The following is a 25,035-nucleotide window of genomic DNA, read 5'->3' on the forward strand; positions in this document are numbered from 1 at the left end:
TTTCCAGCTATTTATTTTTATTTTTATTAATTTTCTTTTTTTATTTAAAAAAACAAAAACAAAAAAAATAATAATAATGAGGCATTTATAATGGAAGAAAATGGGGACAAACCTAAATGTTTAATACTCAGTGTTTCAATAGTATAGCTATAGACATAATGCATGTTTTCTTGGTTCAAGTTACATCCAATTTAACAATGGCGTTGACATGATATTAGATCAACTGTAAAAAGTACTTAAACAGCTTTACAGCACAAAATAATGCACACATTTTAACAATAACAAAAATATTGTTAAAACGTGTGCATTATTTTGTGCTGTAAAGCTGTTTAAGTACTTTTTACAGTTGTTCTATGTTAGTGATTTTATAAAAATTCTAATAAAATTATAAGACAAAGGACAGGTCAAAAATATAAAATTATGCCATAAACGCTTTCGGTTATTGAACCCTTTATTAACATACAATTAACTTGTATTATTCCATACACCAACTGGCAAGATATTGCAATTGATTAAAACCTTTCCTATCTCTCTCAAATAAATACACAGAACACAAGCTGGATGTGATACACTCTGACCTTTCATTTGACAGTTAGTTGGTCTCTCTTGTCCTTAATGTTTGTCGCTCATGTCTGAGCATGTGAATTGACTTGGCTAATTAGAACGATAGATCTCTCTCTCACATTCCCCTCGTTGAGTTTCACTTCACTCTGTTTAATCTCTCCCTCTGGTTTTGACGGTCTGTCAGAGTGTGTGTGTGACCACAGGTATTTTTTCCCTTGGAGAAATAGCTCTCGTCACTCCAAAATGATAGCAAAATCTCTCCCTGTCCGTCTTCTATCCTCCATTTCTCTATTTTGTGTATACATCTAAATCATTCAGCAGGACAAAGGGAAAGGTCACACTGTCTATTCCTGACTCCCATAGTCCCATCATGTCTCTCACATATTTAATTCATACTGATAGGTTGATGCCTTGAGCCCCCTAGTGGGTAATTGCTTTCCCTGGTTCAAACGTATATTATATACATTTGTGGTCAGCATTAATGGCACCCCTGGTAAATATGATCAAAATGGCTGTAAAAAATAAATATTGTTGATTGAAGTTTATTTCGAGCAAATAAGAGAAAAGAATATACATATATACATATATATTAACACAATAATAATAATAAAAAAACAGCACAGTTTATCTCCCATATACATACATATATATATATATATATATATATATATATATATATATATATATATATATATATATATATATATATATATACATACACACATATACATTACAAATAATAACTATACGCATACACATATATATACATACACATATACATACACATGTGTACCTGTACACACACACACATTACAATTTTGATACACATATCCACATACATTATTTACACTAATAATAGTTGCCCGAAAAGGAGTGGAAAGAAGTATAACTTATTTGCTCCCACCCCCAATTCCTTCCAATATATTACCCCATATAGCCGCTGCCATTAACAGTTAAAAATTAATAATTATTTATTTGTTTTGATAATATTTATTTGATATTATAGTTTCTTACAGTTACATTAGTATAACTGGCTCAATAATCACAATAATGCTATATGATAATCCTCATTATCGTAAACATTCAAATTTGTCCCGATATTTATAATAATCACATCATATATACAATATAACCATATCCTAGCATATTGTTTAATCACAGTTTTACAATAACAACAGTAATATCAATAATAAATAATAATAATCATTATCATTATTTACTCAGCTATGTATACATATCCCGCTCTATTGTAATTGTCACCATTTACAATATCAAGATAAATAATAAGAACCGTTTATAATTATCAATACTTCCGTTATTTTACAATAACCAGCACCCCCTAATAGGGGTGCAACGGTACAGATAGCCCACGGTACGGTCCGTACCTCGGTTTTTGGGCCACGGTCTCGGTTCGGTTTCGGTACATGTTTTGTGCAGAAAGAGACTGCTATTTCATCCCAAAAATATGTTTTATTTTTCTTATGAGCATAAACAGAATGTCACAGTAGGAAGAACATCAATGTATGGAATAAATTAACACTCTAGTCTGTACTGAACAACACTAAGTAATACAACCTCTTCAACTATCACTTATATGAAATACAAAATGTAAACAAACACACTTCAAAATATTCAAGTGGATCCCAATTCCAAACCTTGATAACTGGTATATGAAGTGATCAATGTGAAAGAAAAAGTGCACTTTTACCTTTAACTAACATAAATTAGCTTGTGCTTTGAATAAAAAAAAAGCAGAGCAAAATAATATAATAAAAAAAACACTGCATTCAGGATACAAAGTGCAATGTTATTTACTCATCCACTATTGAGAGATTCTTGTGCAAAAAGATGAGTCTATCAACACTGTCTGGTGCAAGGCGAGACCGGTTGGCACTAACGATGTCCCCAGCAGAAAATTCTCAACTTTTAAGAATGCCGCAAGCGCACCGTAGGTCACGTGACAAGAACCAACCAGAGCGCGGTTGCTTTAGCAACGACAGACGCCTCCGGAGCGCAACCGCCCTAGCGCTTTGGAAAAAGGAGAACGCGGCGCGCCTAGCTTTTTCTACGCGTTTTTAGGCGCGATATGTGAACGGTGACTAAAGCAAAAACTAAAAGGATCAGCGCGAACTCAATGGCAAAACCGAAGTCCCGCGGGACACGAGGGTAGATTGTACCGTGCAGGGCTGACCGAACGGTCCGGGATTTTACCGTGTACCGTTGCATCCCTACCCCCTAATCACAAACACAAGAACACCCAGATCCCTCACTCAGCCTTACAATTTGTCAACACCATTTCTTTGAATTTTAATTTGAATTGGTGAATATTTGGGCATTGCTTGAGCTGTATCCCCAAACCATTCCAAAGTCTGACACCGCACACAGACACACACAAACTTTTCCTGGTGGTTCTCACCGCCTGGACTTTAAAGTTACCACATCCCCTCAGGTTATAGCCCCCTTATCTTCCTATAAAGAACTTTTGAATATTACCCGGCAGATCATTTTTGTTGGCTTTATACAAAAATTGAGCAGTATAAAAATCAACTAGATCAAAAAGTTAAAAAATGTTAGATTGCAGAAATAATATGTTTGTGTGATCAAAATATCCCACCTTGTGTATGATTCTAACTGCTCGTTTTTGGAGTAAGAAGAGGGTATGTAGTGAACTTTTATAGTTATTGCCCCAAATTTCTATACAATAAGTTAAATAGGGCAAAACCAGTGAACAATACAATATATAGTGCATTATATTCCAAGACATATTTAACTTTATTAATTATAGAAATGCTTTTAGATACTTTACCTTGTATGTATCTGATGTGTGGTTTCCATCTTAATTTACTATCAATAGTTATTCCCTAGAATTTAATTTCTGATACTATTTCTAATGCAACACCATCAATACTTAATAATATTTCTGCGTTTTCTTTATAATTACCAAACATCATTACCTTCGTTTTATTTAAATTAATAGGCTAGGCTATGCAAAATAGGCTATACATTGTTTAAATCCTTTTGATCTTTCATTCAAAAAATTTGCACAAATCTAACCTTTCATTGAAGTAAAATAATTGAAAGTGGGGGGGAAATCACATTATGAAATAGCCTAAACGTTTTTCTCCAAAACACGTTGGCCACAATTATTGGCACCCTTTTATTAAATACTTTTTGCAATCTCCTTTTGCCAAGATAACAGCTCTGAGTTTTCTCCTATAATGCCTGATGAGTTTGGAGAACACCTGACAAGAGATCAGAAACCATTCCTTCATACAGAATCTCTCCAGATTCTGCAGATTCCCAGATCCATGTTTGTGCTTCTTCTCTTCAGTTCACTCCACTCATCAGGTCAGGGAACTGGGACGGTCATGGCATTTTGTGCTTCGTAACACACGTTTTGATGTTTGTTTTGAATTGTTGTCCTGATGGAAGATCCAACCACGGCCCATTATAAGATTCCTAGCAGAAGCCGTCAAGTTTAGATTTTTTTATCTGTTGATATTTGATAGAATCCACGATGCCATGTATCTGAACAAGATGTCTGGGACCTCCAGCAGAAAAATATGGCCACAACATTAAAGATCCAACGGTATATTAAATTGTACACATGGGGTACTTTTTATCCTTGTGTGCTCCAAACCCATCTAGCGTGTTTGCTGCCAAAAAGGCTCTTTTTTTGTTTCATCTGACCATAGAACCCTGTGCCGTTTGAAGTTCCAGTCATGTCTGACAACTGAATATGCTGGAGTTTGTTTTTGGATGAATGAGGAGGATTTTTCTTGAAACCTTCCCAAACAACATGTGGGGATGTAGGGGTTGTTTGAGTTTTATTGAGGCTTTCTGACCCAAAGACTCAACTAATCTCTGCAATTCTCCATCTGTGATCCTTGAAGAGTCTTTGGCCACTCAAACTTTCATCCTCGCCGTACATTAAGACAATATAGACACACATCCTCTTCCTGGCAGATTCGTCACATCTTTAGTTGATTTCTTAATTATTGCCCTGATGGTCAAAATGGGGATTTTCAATTCTTTAGCTATTTTCTTACAGCCACTTTCTATTTTGTGATGCTTAACAATCTTTTGATGCACATCAGATCTATATTCTTTGGTTTTACTCATTGTGATGGATGATTAAAGAAATTTGGCCTTTCTTTAAATATGTTTCCTCATATTTAAACTCCTGTGAAAACTCATTTACTACATAGCAATTATTTCGCTAATACACATCTAAATATACCGCTTTGTAGAAATTAATTATTTATTATCTCCACGCGCGATCGCGGTTGAGTAGCCTAAGTTATAGTTTTGTGTAAATGCATAGATAAACAGCACTTTGTCAGAAAGAATTTCATGATCTAGAGTAGACCGACAAAAACATTATTAATAATTAATAATAACATATTAGTTGGAAAATGCAATGATGTATATGTTGTTTTGTTTGTTACTTTCCTGACAATGTTATATTCCAGCTAATATTACCCAGTGAATTATTCCTCACTCTTTAAACCTATTAAACGGCACATAAACTTTCTAAAACTGTTTAAAATGAATTACATAAATAAATAAATATCAGTTCTGCATATCGGTTATCGGGCACATACACATGCAAATAATCGGTATCGGTTATAAAAAAAATATCGGTCGATCACTAGTTTTTACAGAGGTTTTCCAAGACGGGTTCCACTCATAACAGGCCTTACAAGGGTCAATTAAAGAAGTTGTGTCCTTGTGCTGTGCGTCAGGTGCAGAAGCTGACTTCTAAAAACAGACACATGAGTTCTGCTAACATTGCTTTAGAGGTTGCAGAAGCGGAAGGTCAGCTTGTCAGTGCTCAGACCATACAGCGCACATTGCAACAAGTCGGTTTGCATGGCCATTAGGCATGTGCCGGTATCAAATTTTCATGCTGCGATTAATTGATTGAGCTTTTATCACGGTATACGGTATTATCAAAATATTTTAATTGCTCCGAATTTTACACAATTTTCACGATTTCAATTAAATTCTTGGGATTTGATTTCAATCTTGATTCAATATTGACTCTTTGGATAAATATTAGGTAGGCTACAGTAGATAGCCTACATGTTAATTTTTCTCAAGAAAAAATGTATCTCACATAATGCTGTAAACATACAGAGAGCCCTGTCAGCTGGTATTATTAAAGGTTAAAAATTAAGTTAAATATAATTTGGTTTTCATTATAATAACAATTATGACACAAGTAAAAATATAATACAAATGTAATTTAGTGCACATATTTAGCAAAATACTCCTCTCTATAGCTATTTTTTCTAGTCAACTAACGTGTTGGTCATTAAATGGCTTTCCTGAGGTAAATGTAACGTTCTTTGACATAATTGTTATCCTGCAGTTATATTGACCTCTTTCCGTGGTTGAAAAACACTGATTGATCAATATTATGTATGAGGCATAAATACCATTCGGTAAGTTGTACTGTATCTTTAAATAAAAAGTAACAGATGATCGGTTTGCTTGAATTGAGGCGCTACAGCGATCTGTTATTCGCATTTACAAGCGCCAAAACGGTATTTATTGTCTGAATTTCGTAATAAAATGGACAGAACCTGAGAGCTGATAATTTTTTTCATATCAAAAGTAACCTGCTCTGTCTAGTCTGTCGGTGTCAGTGTCCTCTTTGCTCCATGATTTTTCTCTGCGTGAGAAAATGGATGTGTGTCGCGAGAGCGTGTGAAAAGTGTAAATTGCGTGAATCTCACGCTGAATGCGTAGAGTTGACAGCCCTTCTTTTAGAAGGGGGATAAATCGTCGGCAGCGTTCCTCCTTCCGCCATGCTTCTTCTCCATGTGAGGATTGTTTACATTAGACTAGAGTGCGCTGCGCCGCATACACACAGTGCTTCTACATGTGGGGATTGTTTACATCAGAGTGCGCACGTGTTTCGTGCAGTACTATACGCAGTGTTTGTTTAAGCGGTTGATGGAAAATAAGCTAATGCGCGTTCTATAAATATAAATTCTGATCCATTTTTTTTCACGGTATTTTGAAGTGCCCACGATAACAATATCGTGCATATTCATTACCGCGATTTATCGCATTACCGAATACCGGCACATGTCTAATGGCCATCATCCCAGAAGGAAGCCTCTTCTGAAGCTGGCTCACAAGAAAGCCCGCAAACAGTTTGCTGAAAGCAACCTGTCCAAGAGCATGAATTACTGGAACCATGTCCTGTGGTCTGATGACACTAAGATAAACTTGTTTAGCTAAGATGGTGTCCAGCATGTGTGGCTACGCCCTGGTAAGGAGTACCAAGAAAATTGTGTCTTGCCTACAGTCAAGCATAGTGGTGGTAGCATCATGGTCTGGGGCTGCATGAGTGCTCCTGGTACTGGGGAGCTGCGCTTCATTGAGGAAAACATGGATTCCAACATGTACTGTGATATTCTGAAGCAGAACATGATGTCCTCCCTTTAGAAACTGTGCCGAATTGAATGATAACGGCCCCAAACACACCGCCAAGATGACAACTGCCTTGCTGAGGAAGCTGAAGGTGATGGAGTGGCCAAGTATTTCTCCAGACCTGAACCCTCTTGAGCACCTGTGGGGAATCCTCAAGTGGAAGGTGGAGAAGTGCCATGTGTCTAACAGCCAGCAGCTCCATGATGTCATTATGGAGGAGTGGAAGAGGATCCCAGCAACAACCTGTGTAGTAGGGCTGCACGATTCTTGTTAAAATGTGAATCCCGATTTTTCTCCATGGGAATTGAGATCACGATTCTCTTACACGATTCTCATTTTTTCAACCAAAATTGATTGCACTCAAGTACAAAAAAAACAACAACAAAAAAACAAAGGACATTCAGTATAATTAAGTGCAGGAGTAACAAAAATGGTCTCTTTTCTTTATTTTAGACCCCTTAAAGTGAATAATTTTAAAGCTTTATGTTGTTGAACATAAGAGAACATTAACATATACAATAATAGCCTAAATAAAAATAACTAAATAGAACCTGTGCATTTTGCTCCAATTGGCACAGAATGTACATAGTACTTACATCTACTGTGTTTACGGGAATACTCGACTTGGCATTTTGAAATATTTCTGTGTTTATTTGGCCGTTTAAACGCGAAACCGGAGACAAAGACTGCTTGTCCGTGTTGCGCTCGGAGCGCGCGTACAGCATCCTGTCATTATAATTCAGTTCTCTTTCGCGACTTATCGCGCTTTTAATATTTATTTTCGATATAAAGCACATTCTGCTCTTTTCTTTCTCTTTCATCCATGATTTGTTATTAATAACTTTAAACAGAATCATCAACTGAAATCTGCGCAGATTATCAAAAATACGACACATTTATAGGACATAAAATTGTCTCTGCGCAAAAGTGTAAGTAAAAGGACAGCAAAGCACCCGTTTCAATAAAAGGATATATTAAAGTTTATATAGCCTACTTTTACATTTTCGCTGCTGTTCTAAATGGTTTTCGCCATTACCTTAAACAAGCTGCAGCTGCTTGAATCCAGTGCAGGAGCTGTAACTATTAGATTACCACAGAAACGCAAGCGGTTAGTTGATTGCTGTGGTGACTCGTGACACTCGCGAACAGCACTGAACACGCACTTTTGCCGGTACAACTTGAATATTATTATTATCATACACTTTTCATTAACTTCAGTAGGCTGTACAACAAGGGAATTGCAATTGGCTGCTTTTTCTGCAGAGATCTGAATGCAGGGAAATACACGGAAGTGAATCGCCATCATTAAGAAATGAGATCGCATTTATGTTTGAATCGAGATCGTGATTTTTTTTTTCCGATTAATCGTGCAGCCCTACTGTGTAGCTCTGGTGAATTCCATGCCTAGGAGGATTAAGGCAGTGCTAGATAACAATGGTGCTCACACAAAATATTGACACTTTGGACACAGTTTTGTCATGTTCACTTAGGGTGTTCTCACTTTTGTTGCCAGCTATTTTGACAATAATGGCTGTATGTAATGATGCACCGATGTGAAAATTGTGGCCGATACCGATAACCGATATTAATATTGCTGTTATGGCCGATACCGATATTTACCGATGTCGATATCTCTGTATAGAAAACAAATTTTAATGATTATCAAATAAAGAGCTATTTTCCAAAACACATTTTTTTTTACTTTAGAAATGACTGATATTGGGCACCTTTACCTGTGTGCAAAATATGTCACACATACGACACACATGCATTATATTGCATTGCATATAATGTGTGCTGGTCAACTTGTCTAAAATTAAGAAACCCTTAGAAAAAAACCCCCCAAAAAACAGGACCATTGTGTACAATTAAGATAGGCTACTTCATTTATTATTCCAATATCCAAATATGATACTAAAAAATACCACAGAGAAAAGGGCTTCTTGTGACGTGCTGTCTTTGCGTTTGAACATTGCACATTTTAAACAGGACACGCATTAGCTGAACAAATGTTAGCCAATACAAACATATTTATAGAAAACAGTTGACAATGAATAGACAGGAGTCCAATAATAGCATAACGAATCACTTATTCTAAAAATAATAACAAGTATGCTATAAGACGAATCCCATAGGCCTATGGGCTGTGTTAACAGTAAAACGGCCGTCATTTAACGAATTTTAAAAACACGGATAGATAATACAAAATGCTTTCTGACATTTTGACAGAAAAAAAACAAACAAGCAAGAACAAAATTTAAACTTAGCCCGTCAATTTTTCATTTTACAATTATCTTCTCTCTCTGTGTGCGCGCGTCGGTGTTTGTGTGAGAGAGCTCGCGCAGCACTGATACAACGGTAGCCTATTTTTTTAATCCATAAGTAACGAACGCGCTAGTTTTCATACAAAATAAATATGTAACATAATTAGGTAGGCTACTTTAGTTATTATTAACACAATAACACATGAAGGCTACGTTTCTCAACACTGAGAATGAATAAATAAACGCCTGTTTCTCCACTCGCGCTTATCAGTAATCCACAAATCACACGTGCTGTCACTTTTGAGAAAAATCAAATTCGAACGGGTATCAAATATCAAGCAATATATTCAAATATCTATGAGTCAAAAAACGATCAGTCAAAAATGTGTCATGAAGAGGAAAAAAACATATTCGCACTGGACTGCATTAACAATGTTACGGACGGACCAGTTCTCCGTTACGGACGTGAGCGCTCTGAAAGCGGCACTTAAAAACTCCTTTAAAATTTTCACAGAGACCTCAAGCAGAAAGCACAAAGCCTGTCTTTAAATTTAATTTCGTTTTGTATTAATTGTATCTTAATTTTGATCAACGTTTCATCGATTTAAATAAGTAAATATAGTAGAAAATATTTAATCAGGACATGGAGGCGACGGCGCGCGCGTGAACCTGGAGCGCATCTCATAAATGAACCGAAACCTACCTGCCTCACAGACCTGAGACATATATAGAAAGCTTGAAACGTCTATTTTTAAACAGAACAATTCAAAACGAAAAAGAAAACAGACTGTTCTCTGCTTATGTCATCTGTATGAAATGTGTATTTCTCTCAGGCGCGTTCTCTACGTCAACTTCACACGTCAAATATCGGCCTGTTCACATCGGCCATATTTTGACATCGGAACGATACCGATGTGTAAAAAAATGACCATATCGGCCGATATTATATCGGCGGCCGATATATCGTGCACCACTAGCTGTATGTTGAGTTATTTTTAGAGGACAGTAAATATATACTGCTATACAAGCAGCACAATGACTACTCTAAAATATATCCAAGTTTCATTTCTATAGTATTGTCCCTTGAGAAGATATACTAAAATGTTTGCTGAAATGTGAGGGGTGTACTCACTTTCGTGAGATACTGGGCCCTATTTTAACGATCTGAAACGCAAGTATCAAGCGCGAAGCGCAAGTAACTTTGTGGGAGGATCTCGCAAATCTAAAATGGGTCGGTCTGAAGTAGCTACATTACTCATAGGTGTGGTTTGGGCGTAACGTGAAGTAAACCAATCAGAGCGTTATCTCAGCAGGCGCGATTGTTTCATGGCGGATTGCTATTATAACGGCGGATTTGCCAGGCGCACGCCAGGAGCGGTTCACAGCCGAGGAGACTGACGTTCTCGTCATAATAATTTGGGTAAATGTGTAAGCTAGATTTATGCCTATTTTTTCACATCTTCACACCACAATGATTTCCCTCGTGTGGAATATTTTTCCTTGTAATTATGTATGGTTTGCAAAAATGGCAACTGCTGCATCTGTGTAGATGAGAGAAGCTAAGTGTATGCGTGTTGTGCACACGCTACATTATGGCCAAGCATGCTCCCTTAAAATAGCATCTGAATAACCACCACTGACTTTAGAGTAGGTTTTTCCTGGTCTGTGGCGGAATTGTTTTCTGGAACTGCAAAATAGCATCAGGGAACGTTTGCGCCGGAACACGCCTACTCTTTTCACTGAACTGCCCCCGGGAGCGCAAGTTCATTCCCTAATTTACCCTAATTTATATATATATATATATATATATATATATATATATATATATATATATACACACAATTGTGAGAGAAATTCATGCATTTCTCCTTTCATTGAGAATATATGATATATATATGAGAAATGCATGAATTTCTCTCACAATTGTTTGCTTTAATTCAAACTATTCTGCAGAACAAGTTTAAAACATTTGAAGATGAGTATAATGTTCATGCAGTTTCATACTCATCAAGAAAAGGCGAACGATACATGTACATGCCCACTAGCAGCAATTTAATCAGTTTGAACTCCCATAGAGAATTGTACTTATTGTTTTTATTTGCTTCAATTACCAAGGAAATTTACATGTGCAATTGTTTTTATACTGTTTTGTTCTTTTGAGATTGCTTTGTATCCTTTTGGGTTGCCACTTTTTAGAAAATTCATGACCAAAGAAAAAGCAAAGCAAATATTTAAATAACGTGGTTCTGACTAAGGGTGGAAGAAATGCATAAATCATCATAAAGATTTAAAGAGTTAAAGAGACCCTGATTAACTATCACTCCAGTTTAAATTTAACTAAATTTATAAGTACAGATGTACAAAACTGCTTACTTTTTTATATACTAAAGCATAAAAAAGTAGAAGGACCTGACTTATTGGGAGTATTGTTCTTTGGCGATTGATATAATTGATTCTTAATTAAGTAATTATCCTCTTTTGAGGATAGAGGGCTCACTCTATATCATTTTCTGATTTTCTTTTGAGAATTAAATATATGCATGATTTGCAAATACGTATAATAAAAAATAATTGTCATTTGGGAGTTTCATTCTGGTAGTGTTATAATTTAACTGTGTAACTGTTATAATTTGTCACCACTAAACTTTTTAATGTTCTGCTGTGGTTGTCATCAGTGATGGATCCTGGTTCAGGGTGGCAATGTTCTCTCTAGTACACATTCTTTACAATCAACACCTTAAAAAGCAAAACAAGAAACAACCAGGGCAGTTCTCTGAGGTACAAGTCTCTGCAAGAACTCCTGCCACTGTTCTTTCAGTAACAATGAATACAATGAACACTAGAGAGCTATATGGCAATTTATCTGTTCAATAAAATACCTTACTCACATGTTGAGTAATAAAAACGGCATCTCTGTGTACTTTTATAACATTTCAAATCCCTCTCTTCTCGCTATCCTCTGTTGCGTTCTCTCTTTTTGCCAGTGGACTCTCCTCTGTTTTCTTTCTCACTTGTTGTGACAAATAACCTATGACACTTCCACACCATACATGCAGCTAAGTAGCAGGAGCAACTTTTCTCTGTTTATAGAAATGACAAGACACGCGCGGACAAGTGACATACAGTATGTACACAATTTATTTTTACATGCTCCGACAGGTCTAAAATATAACACTTATAATAGGCTTACCATAGTGAATCAGGGTAAGACAAAAACATGGTTTGGGAGAAGGATTGGTAATGTATTGTCTTAATATTTAAATTTTGTTCATTTTGAACCAAAAAAGTTACATAGTGTATCTTTAAAAAATGTTTTTTTAGCTATGACTTTTTGTTCTCGCTTTTCATTGTGTTATTAAATGTGTTTTTTTTTTTGCCTTCACCTTGACTGAGGTGGCTTTTAATGAGACTCAGTGAGCACAAAACTCTCCTATTCAAGATGCGCTATTAATTTACACTGAGGTCATGTACCCTGTCTGTGTGGCAGAGTATGCAGCTGCAAACAACACTGCTTCTTTTCCATTCCACTCTCATTTCCCCTTTCCCTCTCTCTGCAGCCCCTTCCTCTCTCCCTTTCTGTCTTTTCTTTATATGCCTCTTTGCTTTACCTAAAAGCTCATTCAGTAAGGTACACCAAGGGACAGTGTGAATCCGAAAACAAGCCAACATAAGGTTGAAGAATGAGAGTTGTGCCCTTGGCATATGTCACGATTGATGTAAGATAACAAGAGAAGAGATAGTGTCTCTTAATTAAATGTTTTGTATGATTGGTACACACCTAAACTGTTACATATCATTCCTCCAGTAAGGATATTAAAGGAGTCATAACCTGCAAATTTCCCTTTTCCACGAGAATCAATGTATGTTATGATTGCATAATGATTATACACTGGCCGGGAAGCCGATATTTAAAAGTGAAGCGTTTGTGTTTACCTCAGGGTTTGTAAAATAGCCCACGTGCACGCGCACTAAAAAACGAGATTTTGATTTCAGCCCCGTCTTGACGTCAAGACGGGGCAGGATATACCATATATGGACACCGCAGCAGGAAGCCCGCCCTTCCCCTCTCCCCCTCATATTCAGTTCAGTCGCGAAAGATGGAGAAACCGAGTGCACACGTGAGTTGCTCTGTGGTTGACTGCCAGAAACAACATGCGAATGTGTTTTCTATACCAAAAACGGACCAAACTATCAGGGACCAGTGGATAAAATTCATTTTTAATGACGCTGTCCCAGCAACACTTTCAACTGGCTTATTGTTCGGTGTCTGCGCTAAACATTTTACGCCGGAATCATTCACAAATTTGGGCCAATATCAGGCGAAGTTGGCCACGAAGCTCCGTTTGAAAAAAGGTGCCATTCCAACCATCCGGGACTTGCCTGAAATTGAAACGGTAAGACTGTTTTTATTGCTCTACTGTGTGTAACAAACAGCAGCTAACTACTAATGCGGCTATTGTATGTAACGTTAGCTTCAAGGTAAACACGGGGAATGGACTCTACGTCCACGACAGCCAAAACATCGCATCAGATCTCGCGAGACAATAATGCCTTCAGAAATAAAGGTTTTAGGAGCTCTGTTTTTATTTTTTTCCCACTTTTCTTTTTTAGAAGGGCATGAAAGACTATAATACAGCAGTAGGTATCCAAATTAAGACTAGGTTATGACTCCTTTAAAAAATTGAGGGTACAGCAGCTTGTCACTAGGGTAGTATCTTAAAAGAGACGCCTTTGTTCTTTAAAGGGAGGATATTTGTAACTTAGGCTATAGTAAAAATATGTACCCTTTCGTATATTCATTGGCCAAATTTGAAGGATCGTCAGGATGAAGTGACCCTGAAAGATGACAAGTCGGCTTCTACTTGTTGGTAGAATAAAACATCTAGACTCTTTCTTGAACTATTTAAGAATTTTAGCATATTTAAAGCAATATAGCATTTCTCAGATTGAGTTTATAAATCATTTTGGATATCAACATCAGTAGCTCCTTAGATCTGACCCTAATCCATAACATAGTATTGAATGAAGAAAGTTTTATAACAAACTAAAACACAAAGAGTATGCTTTTATTGCTTCTGTGGTTCAAGAAGAAATCCATATAATTCCAAAGGATCCATGACATTTTTACCTGTAGTCGTCATTCATGACCACTGCTTGTCCGAAGCTCAAGTTCAAAATGATTTTATGCTTAAAATTCAAGTCATCTTTAAGTGTAAAAGAATTTACAAATATTAGAGTGGGTAATTATAACATATTAACATACTGTATGTGGACCTGAATATTTTTGGTACTTCATACAGTAAGTCATACAATGATTTGCCATGTAAGTTTACAATAAAATGGTATAAGGAACATATATTCAACACTTCCATAAATATAGTAGACTATATAATGTTCCACTTATTAAATATTTCTAGAGCGCAACAAGCTGTTGGTTGATGAATGTCATATTCATACCAATAGTGCTACCACGTCGTAAATATGCTGAGAATGACAGAATTTGTAATTATATAGCAGTTAGTTTAATTTACATCTACAGTGTCTACAATGATACCAGGAGAAAAATGATTAAACAAGTACAGTCATAAGTGAATAGAATCCCCTATCCTCCATGGATCATAGTGATGTGAATTAATTTTTCAGAATTCAGGTCACTTGGCACCGGTTATTTTTAACCTCACCAAAATCCATTTCCACACCACATGTAGTTAAGATGGTAGAATTAGTATGTAATGCAAAAAAATAAATAAAAATTTGCACCAGAGTCATAATATATAAACAATTATTTAGCATTAAAAGGCATTGGATATCCATAAAAGACGTGTGTATAAATCTTCCAACCCTAATTCATACCATCATCATTCAGTATGCAGTTCTGCAGGCTTGCTTTAATCACCATAGAATGAGGCTTCACATACACTGCTGTTGTTGTTCATCCTCAAAGACTGAACCTCTGGGGAAATGAGGCACTGTGTGAGTAGTGGGTGGGTTAAAATGGATTCTTCATAAAGATGTCAGCCTGTAGGCTTCAGTCAAAGCATCTTTCTATGGGAGGGGTGAAGACTCAGATGTACTCAGCACCTGGTGTGCTTCCTATGGCTCAGAGTAAGAAGGAAATTTTCATCAGACTCAAGCACAAAATCTGTACTAGAGTGTAGAGCTAGACAAAGATAACTGTAGAATTAATTAAATGTTTGTTTAAAATGTATTTTGATCTTTCTGTGTGACACCGTGCTGATGCAAATGGCATCTCAGGGTTTGTCATCTCCATTGAAACTTGTGTTTAATGAATACTTTAAATCGACAAACAGCTCCTCCTAAATTACTGCAACAGTCATGTCTGAAAGCATGATGTTGAAAGTCAGCAGTCAAGTTCTGGAGGTAAAAAAATCACATAAATTTTCTCCAGGGGAATTGATTTTTTAACAATAACTTAAACCTTTATGGACAGACCTACTGTGAGCCATGAAGTTGTTAATCATCAGTATAAACTTGTTTAAATTCACCATGAAATCAAAATGGACAATTCTTATTTTTATTATATGATTTAACTGTGCATTATTATAATCAAAATAACTTTCCCTCCCTCTTGACATCTCTTCTCTGATAACGTGTTTAATGGCACGAAAACGAGAAAGCCTGTCACTCACATGAGATCACACCAATAGCAAACCACAATAATCTAACAATCCAACCAATTCTTGATGGACAAACTCAAGTCCTGCCCTACATTTTTTTCTCATTCCACAAGCCATTTTGCTCGGATATACGTCACAATAGGGAAGAAAAGACTATCACAGCTTTCATTTCATGCCGACTTTAACAATGAAGTTCCTGATGAAAAACAGCATTACCCATGATTTTGTTAAAACTCTCCATCAATAAGAGGATTTAAACAAGCAATTTGCACCAAGACAACTCTTAAGTGCCCGCCCACTCCCATGAAGCACTGCGATTGATGTAATAGAGTCATTCTCCCTACACTCTAAATATATTTATACCTAAATATTTGTATGCATATCTCGCAATAAACAATATATTTTTTCAGTATGTATAATCAACATTTCATCAGTCATTCACAAGGCTTTAGTTTATTCCCTCATTAAGCACACAGTCTTGTACCTTTGTCTTTTCACAGATTTTCAAATACTTTGTACATCAGTTTGTAATGTTGTGATTCACCTTATAGCTGGTTGATTTGGTTCATGGCTTATAGCTTTTTAAACTTTTTATTCCAATGGGAAAAATGCATATGAAAAATACTTTTTGTTTTATTATGCAGTAGACAGTTGATGTAGACCCAATATCGAGGGAGGGCTCAATTTCTCAAAATTCATGTCCCTTGTGGCTTGCGTCTCATGTATCGTTTGTAGTGAAAGTGAAAAATGAGCTCATAGGACTTCAGTATTAATAATACTAAATTCTTGTTGCTAGACCAATTGATTTGTACGTGGTCTGGACATTTGTTTTCTTAGCAAAAGCTTTAATTATATTATAATACCTTGATAATCATGTCTGGGTTTATTTAGTCATAATCACCCCCAAAAAATAATGATACCTTACATATTGTCTTCTCATTATATAGTATTGTTACTGACAATTTCTAACATGCACAAAACAAGTGTGGAACATGGTAATCTATTGCCAAAGTGTTTCTCTTTAGTGCGCTGTGCGATGGGAGACCCTTGTCTTCCCTATGATGAAGAAAAGAAAAAAAAAGCTATTACTGTTTAATTATGTTTCCTTTTAGTCAACCTCAGGAGCCAACAAGCACAGGCCGGCCTGCGTGAGTGGACACTCTTCCGAGATAACAAATGGTTTTGTCGACCTGATTTAGGAGCTAGGAGCAGGCAGAACGCGCTTTATCCAGACAGACGTCGGTGTGAGGAACGGGGGTAATTAATATGGAATGCTGATGAGAATTCTGACAAGTTCTAATAAAAGAGGCTGAGTGGTTTGATAAGACTTGAGTGCCCAGGAGTAATTACAGAGCTTTAAACAGTGTGTAGAGCAGAGTTTAGTGTGGGACTGTCTTCATGTTTAATAGAATCTTCCCCTGACTCTCCCCCCACCATTGACAGGCCATTTATTACAGCCAGCTTTCTGATTCAGCATGCCAATAGCTACAATTCACTTCAACTCTAATATCTTTTAGGATGATTTTCTGAGTAGATAGGTGTTTCGCAGACTTTATTTTGCTCTAGTTTGTTGATTCTTTATTTTTGGGTCGGCAACAGTGACATGAACCTTGGCTCTTTCATGAATTACGATTTTTACACTAATGACAGCTGTGAGGGCATACAGACAGGAAAAGAGAAATACAGATAATAAAGCAAATGTGTAGGTTATAAAGTCATCTCAGAGGCTTGAGAAAGGAGGAAAAAATGAAACATTTCTCTACTGTGAACAATGTAATAAATGTATGTGGTAATGAAAAAGGGAAAGGCAAAATGAGAGCTCTGATTTTCTCTCTCTCTCTCTCTCTCTCTCTCTCTCTCTCTCTCTCTCTCTCTCTCTCTCTCTCTCTCTCTCACTCTCTCTCTCCCCGTCAGGGACATTTGTCTTTCCCTTGTGCTTTATCAAAGGACAGCTGCTAAAGAGTCCCTTGGCCATGTGCACGGACACACACACACATTGGCACATGTACAAAGCTTTGTAATCTTTCCTCTTGTCACCTAAGAGCTCCCTTTCAGTCCTGTCTCCATGGAGACGGCAAACTGTTTTGTGTCACAGTTTATGTTCTGGTCGATTCAGCCTCAGCAGTCTGTGTTCACATCTAATCCTGCCTCATCTCTCTAGAAATGATGTCCTCTATAATTACAACAACTTTTTGTTTTTTCTTTTTTCGTTATTTCTGAATTATTGAATGACTCTATATTGAGGTCAATGAATAGAATCAAGAGCTGCTTTTTGCACTGAACCATTAAAGGGTTAGTTCACCCAAAAATGAAAATTATGTCAGTAATTATTCATCCTCATGTTGTTCCAACCCCGTAAGACTTTCGTTCATCTTCGGAACACAAATTAAGATATTTTTGATGAAATCTGAGAGCTGGCTCATTCCTTCATAGGCTGCTAGGTAATTACATCTGCTGGCCCAGAAAGGTTAGTAAAGACATTGTTAAAATAGTCCAAGTGACTACAGTGGCTCAACCTTAAGTTTATCAAGCGACGAGAATATTTTTGTGCTGGTGAAGCAAAATAGATTGATGATATTGCTTCTAAAATGTAAGTTACTCAATACTAACTTGTTTATTGAACTATTGTATAGCTACTGGAAACAATATCACACTCGCAATCGTGTTGTTGCATGCGCTAAAAGTGACAGCCATCTAGTGTTGCACCAAAGCCTTTTTTTTTTTTTTTTTTTTTTTAAATAAGGTTATTTCAAACGTTGTTTACTGGACAAATTAGAAGTCCTGCTAATTAGAAGTCGTACATGGCTGATTATTTGCAGGTTGCATTCCAAATACTGATCAGCAGAAAACTGAGGGGCTGAACAAACCGTTTTTATGAATTCCCTCACACTTTTCACTATGGCTTTCCATTCCAATGATGATTTTTTTTTTGTTTTGTTTTTTTCACAGGTTGTCTGTTTGAAGATGTGGTATGTGAGTCGTATGAAGTCTGCATCAACGGTGAGTCGTAAAAATATTACGTTTTGCACCAAGTATTCTTTTAATTTGAACTGCAAAAAAGTCTCTTCCAAAACGAGCTGTCACTCTACTACCTACAATGAGCTGCACAGAGTTTAACTATCTTTCTTTTTTTTTGTTATGATCTCATGTAGGGGTGGGTGATATCTCGATATTTACGATATATCGAGATATTTTTTAAACTCGATATGGATTTTGACATATCCTATATATCGATATATTGTTTATGTTTAATTCTGATTTCGCCACTTTGCTTGTTTGCCTTCTCTGTGCTGTGCTCGCCCCCGCCCTCCTCCGCCTCCTTGCTTTTGTTCCCCCTCCCCTCGCGTGTTGTCTCATTCAACCAAGTCCCCCGAGTCCGGTCAGGCACATCAATCTTTCCCCGCCCAGCGAGTGCTTGAAGTGCGTCAGAAACAGCGCGCGCGCGATCAGTTGTTGTTGGTAATTTTTTCTGTAGCGTCGCCTCTCGCCGCATTGCTTTAACGCTTATCACAATTGCTTTAACGCTTATTTTTGCTTTATCGCTTAACACACTCGCACTTAACATGCTCCCCTGTAGAAACGGGCCTGGCAGCTCGCGCCAGGTCTAGACACGGTGAAAGTTTCCTGATTGTGACGGATGGCCGAATTTACATGACACATTATAAATTAGCTTTAGCCTACCTATTCTGCTATAGATACAGTGCCAAAAAGAAGAGAAGAGGATAAAGGTGGATAAAGACAGAGGTAAAGTGATGTGATGAATGAACAGTTTATCTAATTGCATAGTAGTAAGATACTGTAATTTAATGGCAGTTATTTTTACCTTAAACTTTATGCTAGCAGTTGTTCTGAGTTCTCCAGAGGCCCCAGACAGTGTGATTTTGTTACAGTCATGTCAATTTTTAGATGCATTTGTATCACTTTTTTTTTAATTAATGTTTTACTCTACAGTTGTGCAGTTTTTGGGGGATATATGGCATTTTTATTTATTTATTTGCCAACATTAGTAATGATATTTCTATACAGGTTTATTTAAAATAGTGCAATATGTATTATTTCTTCCTTTATTTTACAGTTAAATTATTATTTTTGTATACAGGGATTTTTTTTTTTTTTAAATGTCGCAGAAACACTTTGTTCCTACATGAACTGCCTACCTATTTGCACTTCAATAAAAAAATACTTTGTGGTATTTGGCATATTTGTTTTTGCAGTAGTTTTTGGGGGGTTATTTTTCCTGTAATATATATCGTATATCGAGATATAGCAAAATATATCGAGATATATTTTTTGCTCCATATCGCCCAGCCCTAATCTCATGTTAAAGGGATAGTTCACCCAAAAATGAAAATTCTGTCAGTAATTACTCACCCTCATGTTGTCCCAACCCCGTAAGACCTTCGTTCATCTTCCGAAGATGAACGAAGGTCTTACGGGGTTGGAGCAACATGAGGGTGAGTAATTACTGACAGAATTTTCATTTTTGGGTGAACTATCCCTTTAAGATTTTTTTGGGGGGGAATATTTTCTCTTATAATACTGACACTTTAAAAACTGCTAAACATAAATGTCACAAAAATAAAGTTCAGAGATGGACGTAAATGGTTTGTGTGTGTGTGCACTCAGTGTGCTATTATTGAGAAGTTTTTTTATTTTATTAACAGTATCCTATTTATTTGTTTAATACAATCTAATCAAAGTTTAGTTTGAAATTGTTTTAATTAGGCTAAATTGTGAAATTCAACCAGCCTTATCTGCACTGATGGGATGTAATTGTATCTTTGGAAAGCAAGACAGTGCTTCTCATAGAATCTCGGAAATAAGGAAAACTTGAATGAGGAATGGTTATGGATGGTTGTAGCCTATTGTAGTGAATATAGGCTACAGGCTGGATTGTCCATATTATGAATTGAGGCCAGGCAGTAACTGTGTAGGACTAGCTATCAACATTTCTCATATTGCAAATCAATGTCTTTGAAGCCTTAAGAGAGAAAAGTTAAGTGAATGGGGACTTGGCTGCGAAGAAGACCTATCAAGTCAAGTCCTTTTAAGTGCAAGCAGGTGAAAAGATCCAATCAAGGTTTAGCTGTCAGAAAGATGAGATTTACATTGTGCCACCTGATTGCAGATCGTTTTGTTAGACTTGAGCTTCAGCATTGAAATTCTACTCTTCTTGGCTTTGTGGTTTCATGATTATCAAATAATCCAAAAAGTGTTTTGGTGAGCCAGACAAATTTCCATCCCGTTCTATTCTATTGTAAATGGTGTCTTGTCAACATCTAGTGCTTAAAGTTGGCATGAAATGGAAGTTGCTATAGTCTTTTCTTCCCTAATGTGATGTATGTGCAAGTGTAACAGCTTCTTGAACAAGAAAAAATTTAGGGCGGCACTTGATTTTGTCCATCGGGAATTGATTGGATCATTGGATGATTGTAGTTTAATATTGCTGTGATTTCATGTGTGGGACATTTTGGGTGTTTCTCAAACGGACGGCTGCATCCTACCGAAACTGAGTCCTTCCTAGTAGGCTTGTAGGCTAGTTTCCTCCTCAGCAATTAAACGCTAGAATGAGGCGGTCCAGTAAGAGTGCATGGCTATGTCACACATGTTCCCGCCCCCACGTCCATGACATGAAAATACTATTAAAACTTAATTTTGGAAAAATACTTTATTACAAATTTTATATTAACTAGCTTTCAATTAATGCAATACAGTGAATGACAGTTGTCTGTGGTCTCCCAGTGGCTTACATTGGTGTACAATGTAAGCAATGGTGATTTAAGACCACAAAGGATACATACGATGCATCCTTCAAAACAGGCCGAATGAAGGACATGAAATGGAGGCTGCCTTCCAAGGATTGTTCAAATTGAGATTGCCTTCAGCGACGTTTGATGACATGGCAGCCGATACATGCAGCCTTCCGTTTGAGAAACACCCATTGTCTCTCCCTTGCTCAAGTAAACACGTCATCAACAAGTATGCCGCACAAGTCCTGAAAAGTGAAGCCAAAATGTTTCGATCACCCCCAGGTGGCTGGAAGCAGTATAGGTTATAAACCCCGCCCTCTCCATGTAATGTAATGGTACGTAAGAAAAACTAAACAATCAAATTACACTTCAAATATTTTTTTCCAAAGATGGTTTCTGTCTTTTTATGTAGTTTTTATCACGCTAATGTAAGGTCAAGTGTTAATTTTTTTTTTTTTTTTTTTGATTTGATGCTATAAAAACGGGGGTGTGACGTCATGATTGACAGGCACCATTGAGGCACTAACAGACTTTATTCATTATCTTCGGGAGGAGATTGGAGCTTTAACTTTAATTTCTACATTTCCATAACTGTTTATTTCACACTGACATAGTGAGTTGTTCTGCAGTTAACTGCACTAACCAATTCTCCACAAGTGTGTGCAGGGACTTGATACCGCAGCTACACTTCATGCTCTATACTGCGCAGACTCAGGCTCCAAGATGTCAGTGTTATATATGGATACTGGCGGATGCTGAAAGTTCTGATTTTGACAGTTTGATGTATTGACAGTGCATTGACCAATAGTTTATGATACCTGCAAATTTGGTCAAAAGTCAAATTACATCCAAAAGTTAAATTCTTTAATTTGTGCGATGCTATATTTGGAACCCTGTGTGTGATGATTTTCTCTTGACGTGGAATACATTTGGAGCCCTGCACCAAGTCATTCACTTCAATTAAACAAATGCAGTGAAGAGTGAAAACCCAAGCACTCAGGGAGTGCTGTCAAACCTCAGGTCTTATGAAGGAAAAATCCCAAGGACTGTCAGGGGACTTTTATCTCCCCTTGGTTTCTTTCACCTTCTCTGGTTTTGTGTTGTTGCACAAGCTGTTCTCGTGAGAATGATTTGGAGTGACAAGCTTTGTTTATTTTTAATGGATGGGCCCCTTCACTGCCTCTTCACCACCCTGAGACCTCTTAGAGCTAGGAAATTAGGAATTAGGAAATACAAAAAACTTCCAAACCCATCTAAGGGTAAAAATGTAATTGATGTTCAACAAATAAAAAACAGATATAGGGTAAGTGTACCCATTAAGCCCATGTACCCTTTAAGCCCACTTTCAACTCTGAAGTCAAATTAAAAAAAGAGAAAATAATATTTTATGCTGCTTATTATTTTACCAATCCAGTGATTTGTTACTTCCCTGGCATTTTCTATTGCATACCAATCACATTTGGCAATGTTGAGTTAGCCCCAACCATGTGCATGCTGTCTCAGGGGACCTCACACAAAGTCACCCCAAAACTGGTGTTTCGGGACCCTTAAGAAATCAACACATTTCTGCAATTTTCAGCCATTTTCTTTGGTAACCACATTGATATTATGTCAAATAAGAGATAAATGTATTGTTTTTTTGTGTATGAACAAATAGTAATTTATCATTTCATATCATTTTCCTTTAAATGGAAAGATGAGCTTTATTAGCTTGCGTTCAAAGCTAATCTCTAGGTCAAACCATTAGCCTTACAGAAAGGCTAGACTGCCAAAGAGTTAAGCATGTGAACTGCAAACAATGAATGTTTTGTGATTCATTTTACATTAATTTATAAGTAAATACATCATAAATTGTTTTGTAGAGAAGATTATTTTCATAAATTCACTTTTTTTTAAAGATGGGCTTAAATGGTACAGCGCCACAAAACGCATGCAAACTATAGCCAACACAAGCTAACCTTGAATGAAAAAAACTTAACATTTCTCAATGTGGGCACAATGAAAATTACGATGATACTTGTCCACAGTATATTTAAGCTCCATGCATGTATTTGTAAACATATCTTACATTTTTAAAGGAAAACATTGTCTTTTTTCACCATTACTCACTGTGGAACCATTTAAGCCCACCATATGAGTTTCAATGAGGAATCTCTCTAATTGCAAACTTTGATATATTTTCTGAAAGTGTTTAATGATAACATGTCTTTATGTGCTTTTACCTTACTAACCTTTTAACCTTACCTTACTTACTCACAAATTACACACATTCATTCAAATGAGATGACAAAAGTCCTTTATGTATAACCGGGCATAATTCAGGAGCCAAGCTGAGTTAAGGTTTGAGATTCTGGGCATGTAGAGATCCCAGAGGGACCCTACATTCCCCACAGTCCTGAGCCCCTGGGACCATCCGGCTCCGAGATACCGCCACTTCCTGTCCAGCTTTGTCCGGGCAAAACTAGGAGATCCCTCCGAAACCCCAGAGTCTGGAGCCCCAACTCGGCTTCCTTCCCGAGATACACCCGATTAAACTTCCACCTTTGACCAGACATAACTCAGGAGCCAAGCCGACTTAAAGGGTTAGTTCACCCAAAAATGAAAATTATGTCATTAATGACTCACCCTCATGTCGTTCCAAGCCCGTAAGACCTCCATTCATCTTCGGAACACAGTTTAAGATATTTTAGATTTAGTCCGAGAGCTTTCTGTCCCTCCATTGAAAATGTATGTACGGTATACTGTCCATGTCCAGAAAGCTAATAAAGACATCATCAAAGTAGTCCATTTGACATCAGTGGGTTAGTTAGAATTTTTTGAAACATCGAAAATAAATTTTGCAAAAGTTGTAAAGTTACAACTTTATTCAGCATTGTATTCTCTTCCGGGTCTGTTGTCAATCCGCGTTCACGACTCCGCAGTGACGCTGCTGACATAAGACGCTGTTGACGTGTTATCTGGTGCGCCCGAGCTTCGTTTACAGTCTGAGGGAGACGCACGCTGTATTCAAGCTATTCTACATTGTTTGTATTTTGGTATTGCTATATTTTTTTTAAATGGTGCGTAAGTGTGCATGTTGGGCGCACCAGATAACACGTCAGCAGCGTCTTACGTCAGCAGCGTCTTACACCTAACGAACCACCTGGAAGATTAATTTGTGTTTGGTTCGCCCTCAAACCCTACACACATTATAGACTTCTATAGTTCAATGTTAGGCTGCATAGATTAGGTCAGCCGGAACTGGGAACACTCCCCATAAATCCTGTTGTACTTGTTACATCATAAGAAGGATGGCATCTACGTTGATATTAGTCTCCCTGTTTATCCGAGGTTTACCGCAGTCTGCTGGATCTAGGCTGTATCCAGATCTGATGA

General features: G+C 37.0%; 1 protein-coding gene across 1 annotated transcript in view; it reads left to right on the forward strand.

The window, feature by feature from the left end:
- The window catches only part of ptprn2 (protein tyrosine phosphatase receptor type N2), a 278,997-nt gene that overhangs the window by 21,099 nt on the left and 232,863 nt on the right, over positions 1-25,035 (forward strand). The window contains exon 2 of the mRNA XM_079865630.1: positions 18,860-18,910. Within this exon, the coding sequence (XP_079721756.1) occupies positions 18,860-18,910 (51 nt within the window). The remainder of the gene's footprint in view (positions 1-18,859; positions 18,911-25,035) is intronic.

Source organism: Squalius cephalus, assembly GCF_949319135.1.
Source record: "Squalius cephalus genome assembly, chromosome: 3".
Classification (NCBI taxonomy): domain Eukaryota; kingdom Metazoa; phylum Chordata; class Actinopteri; order Cypriniformes; family Leuciscidae; genus Squalius; species Squalius cephalus.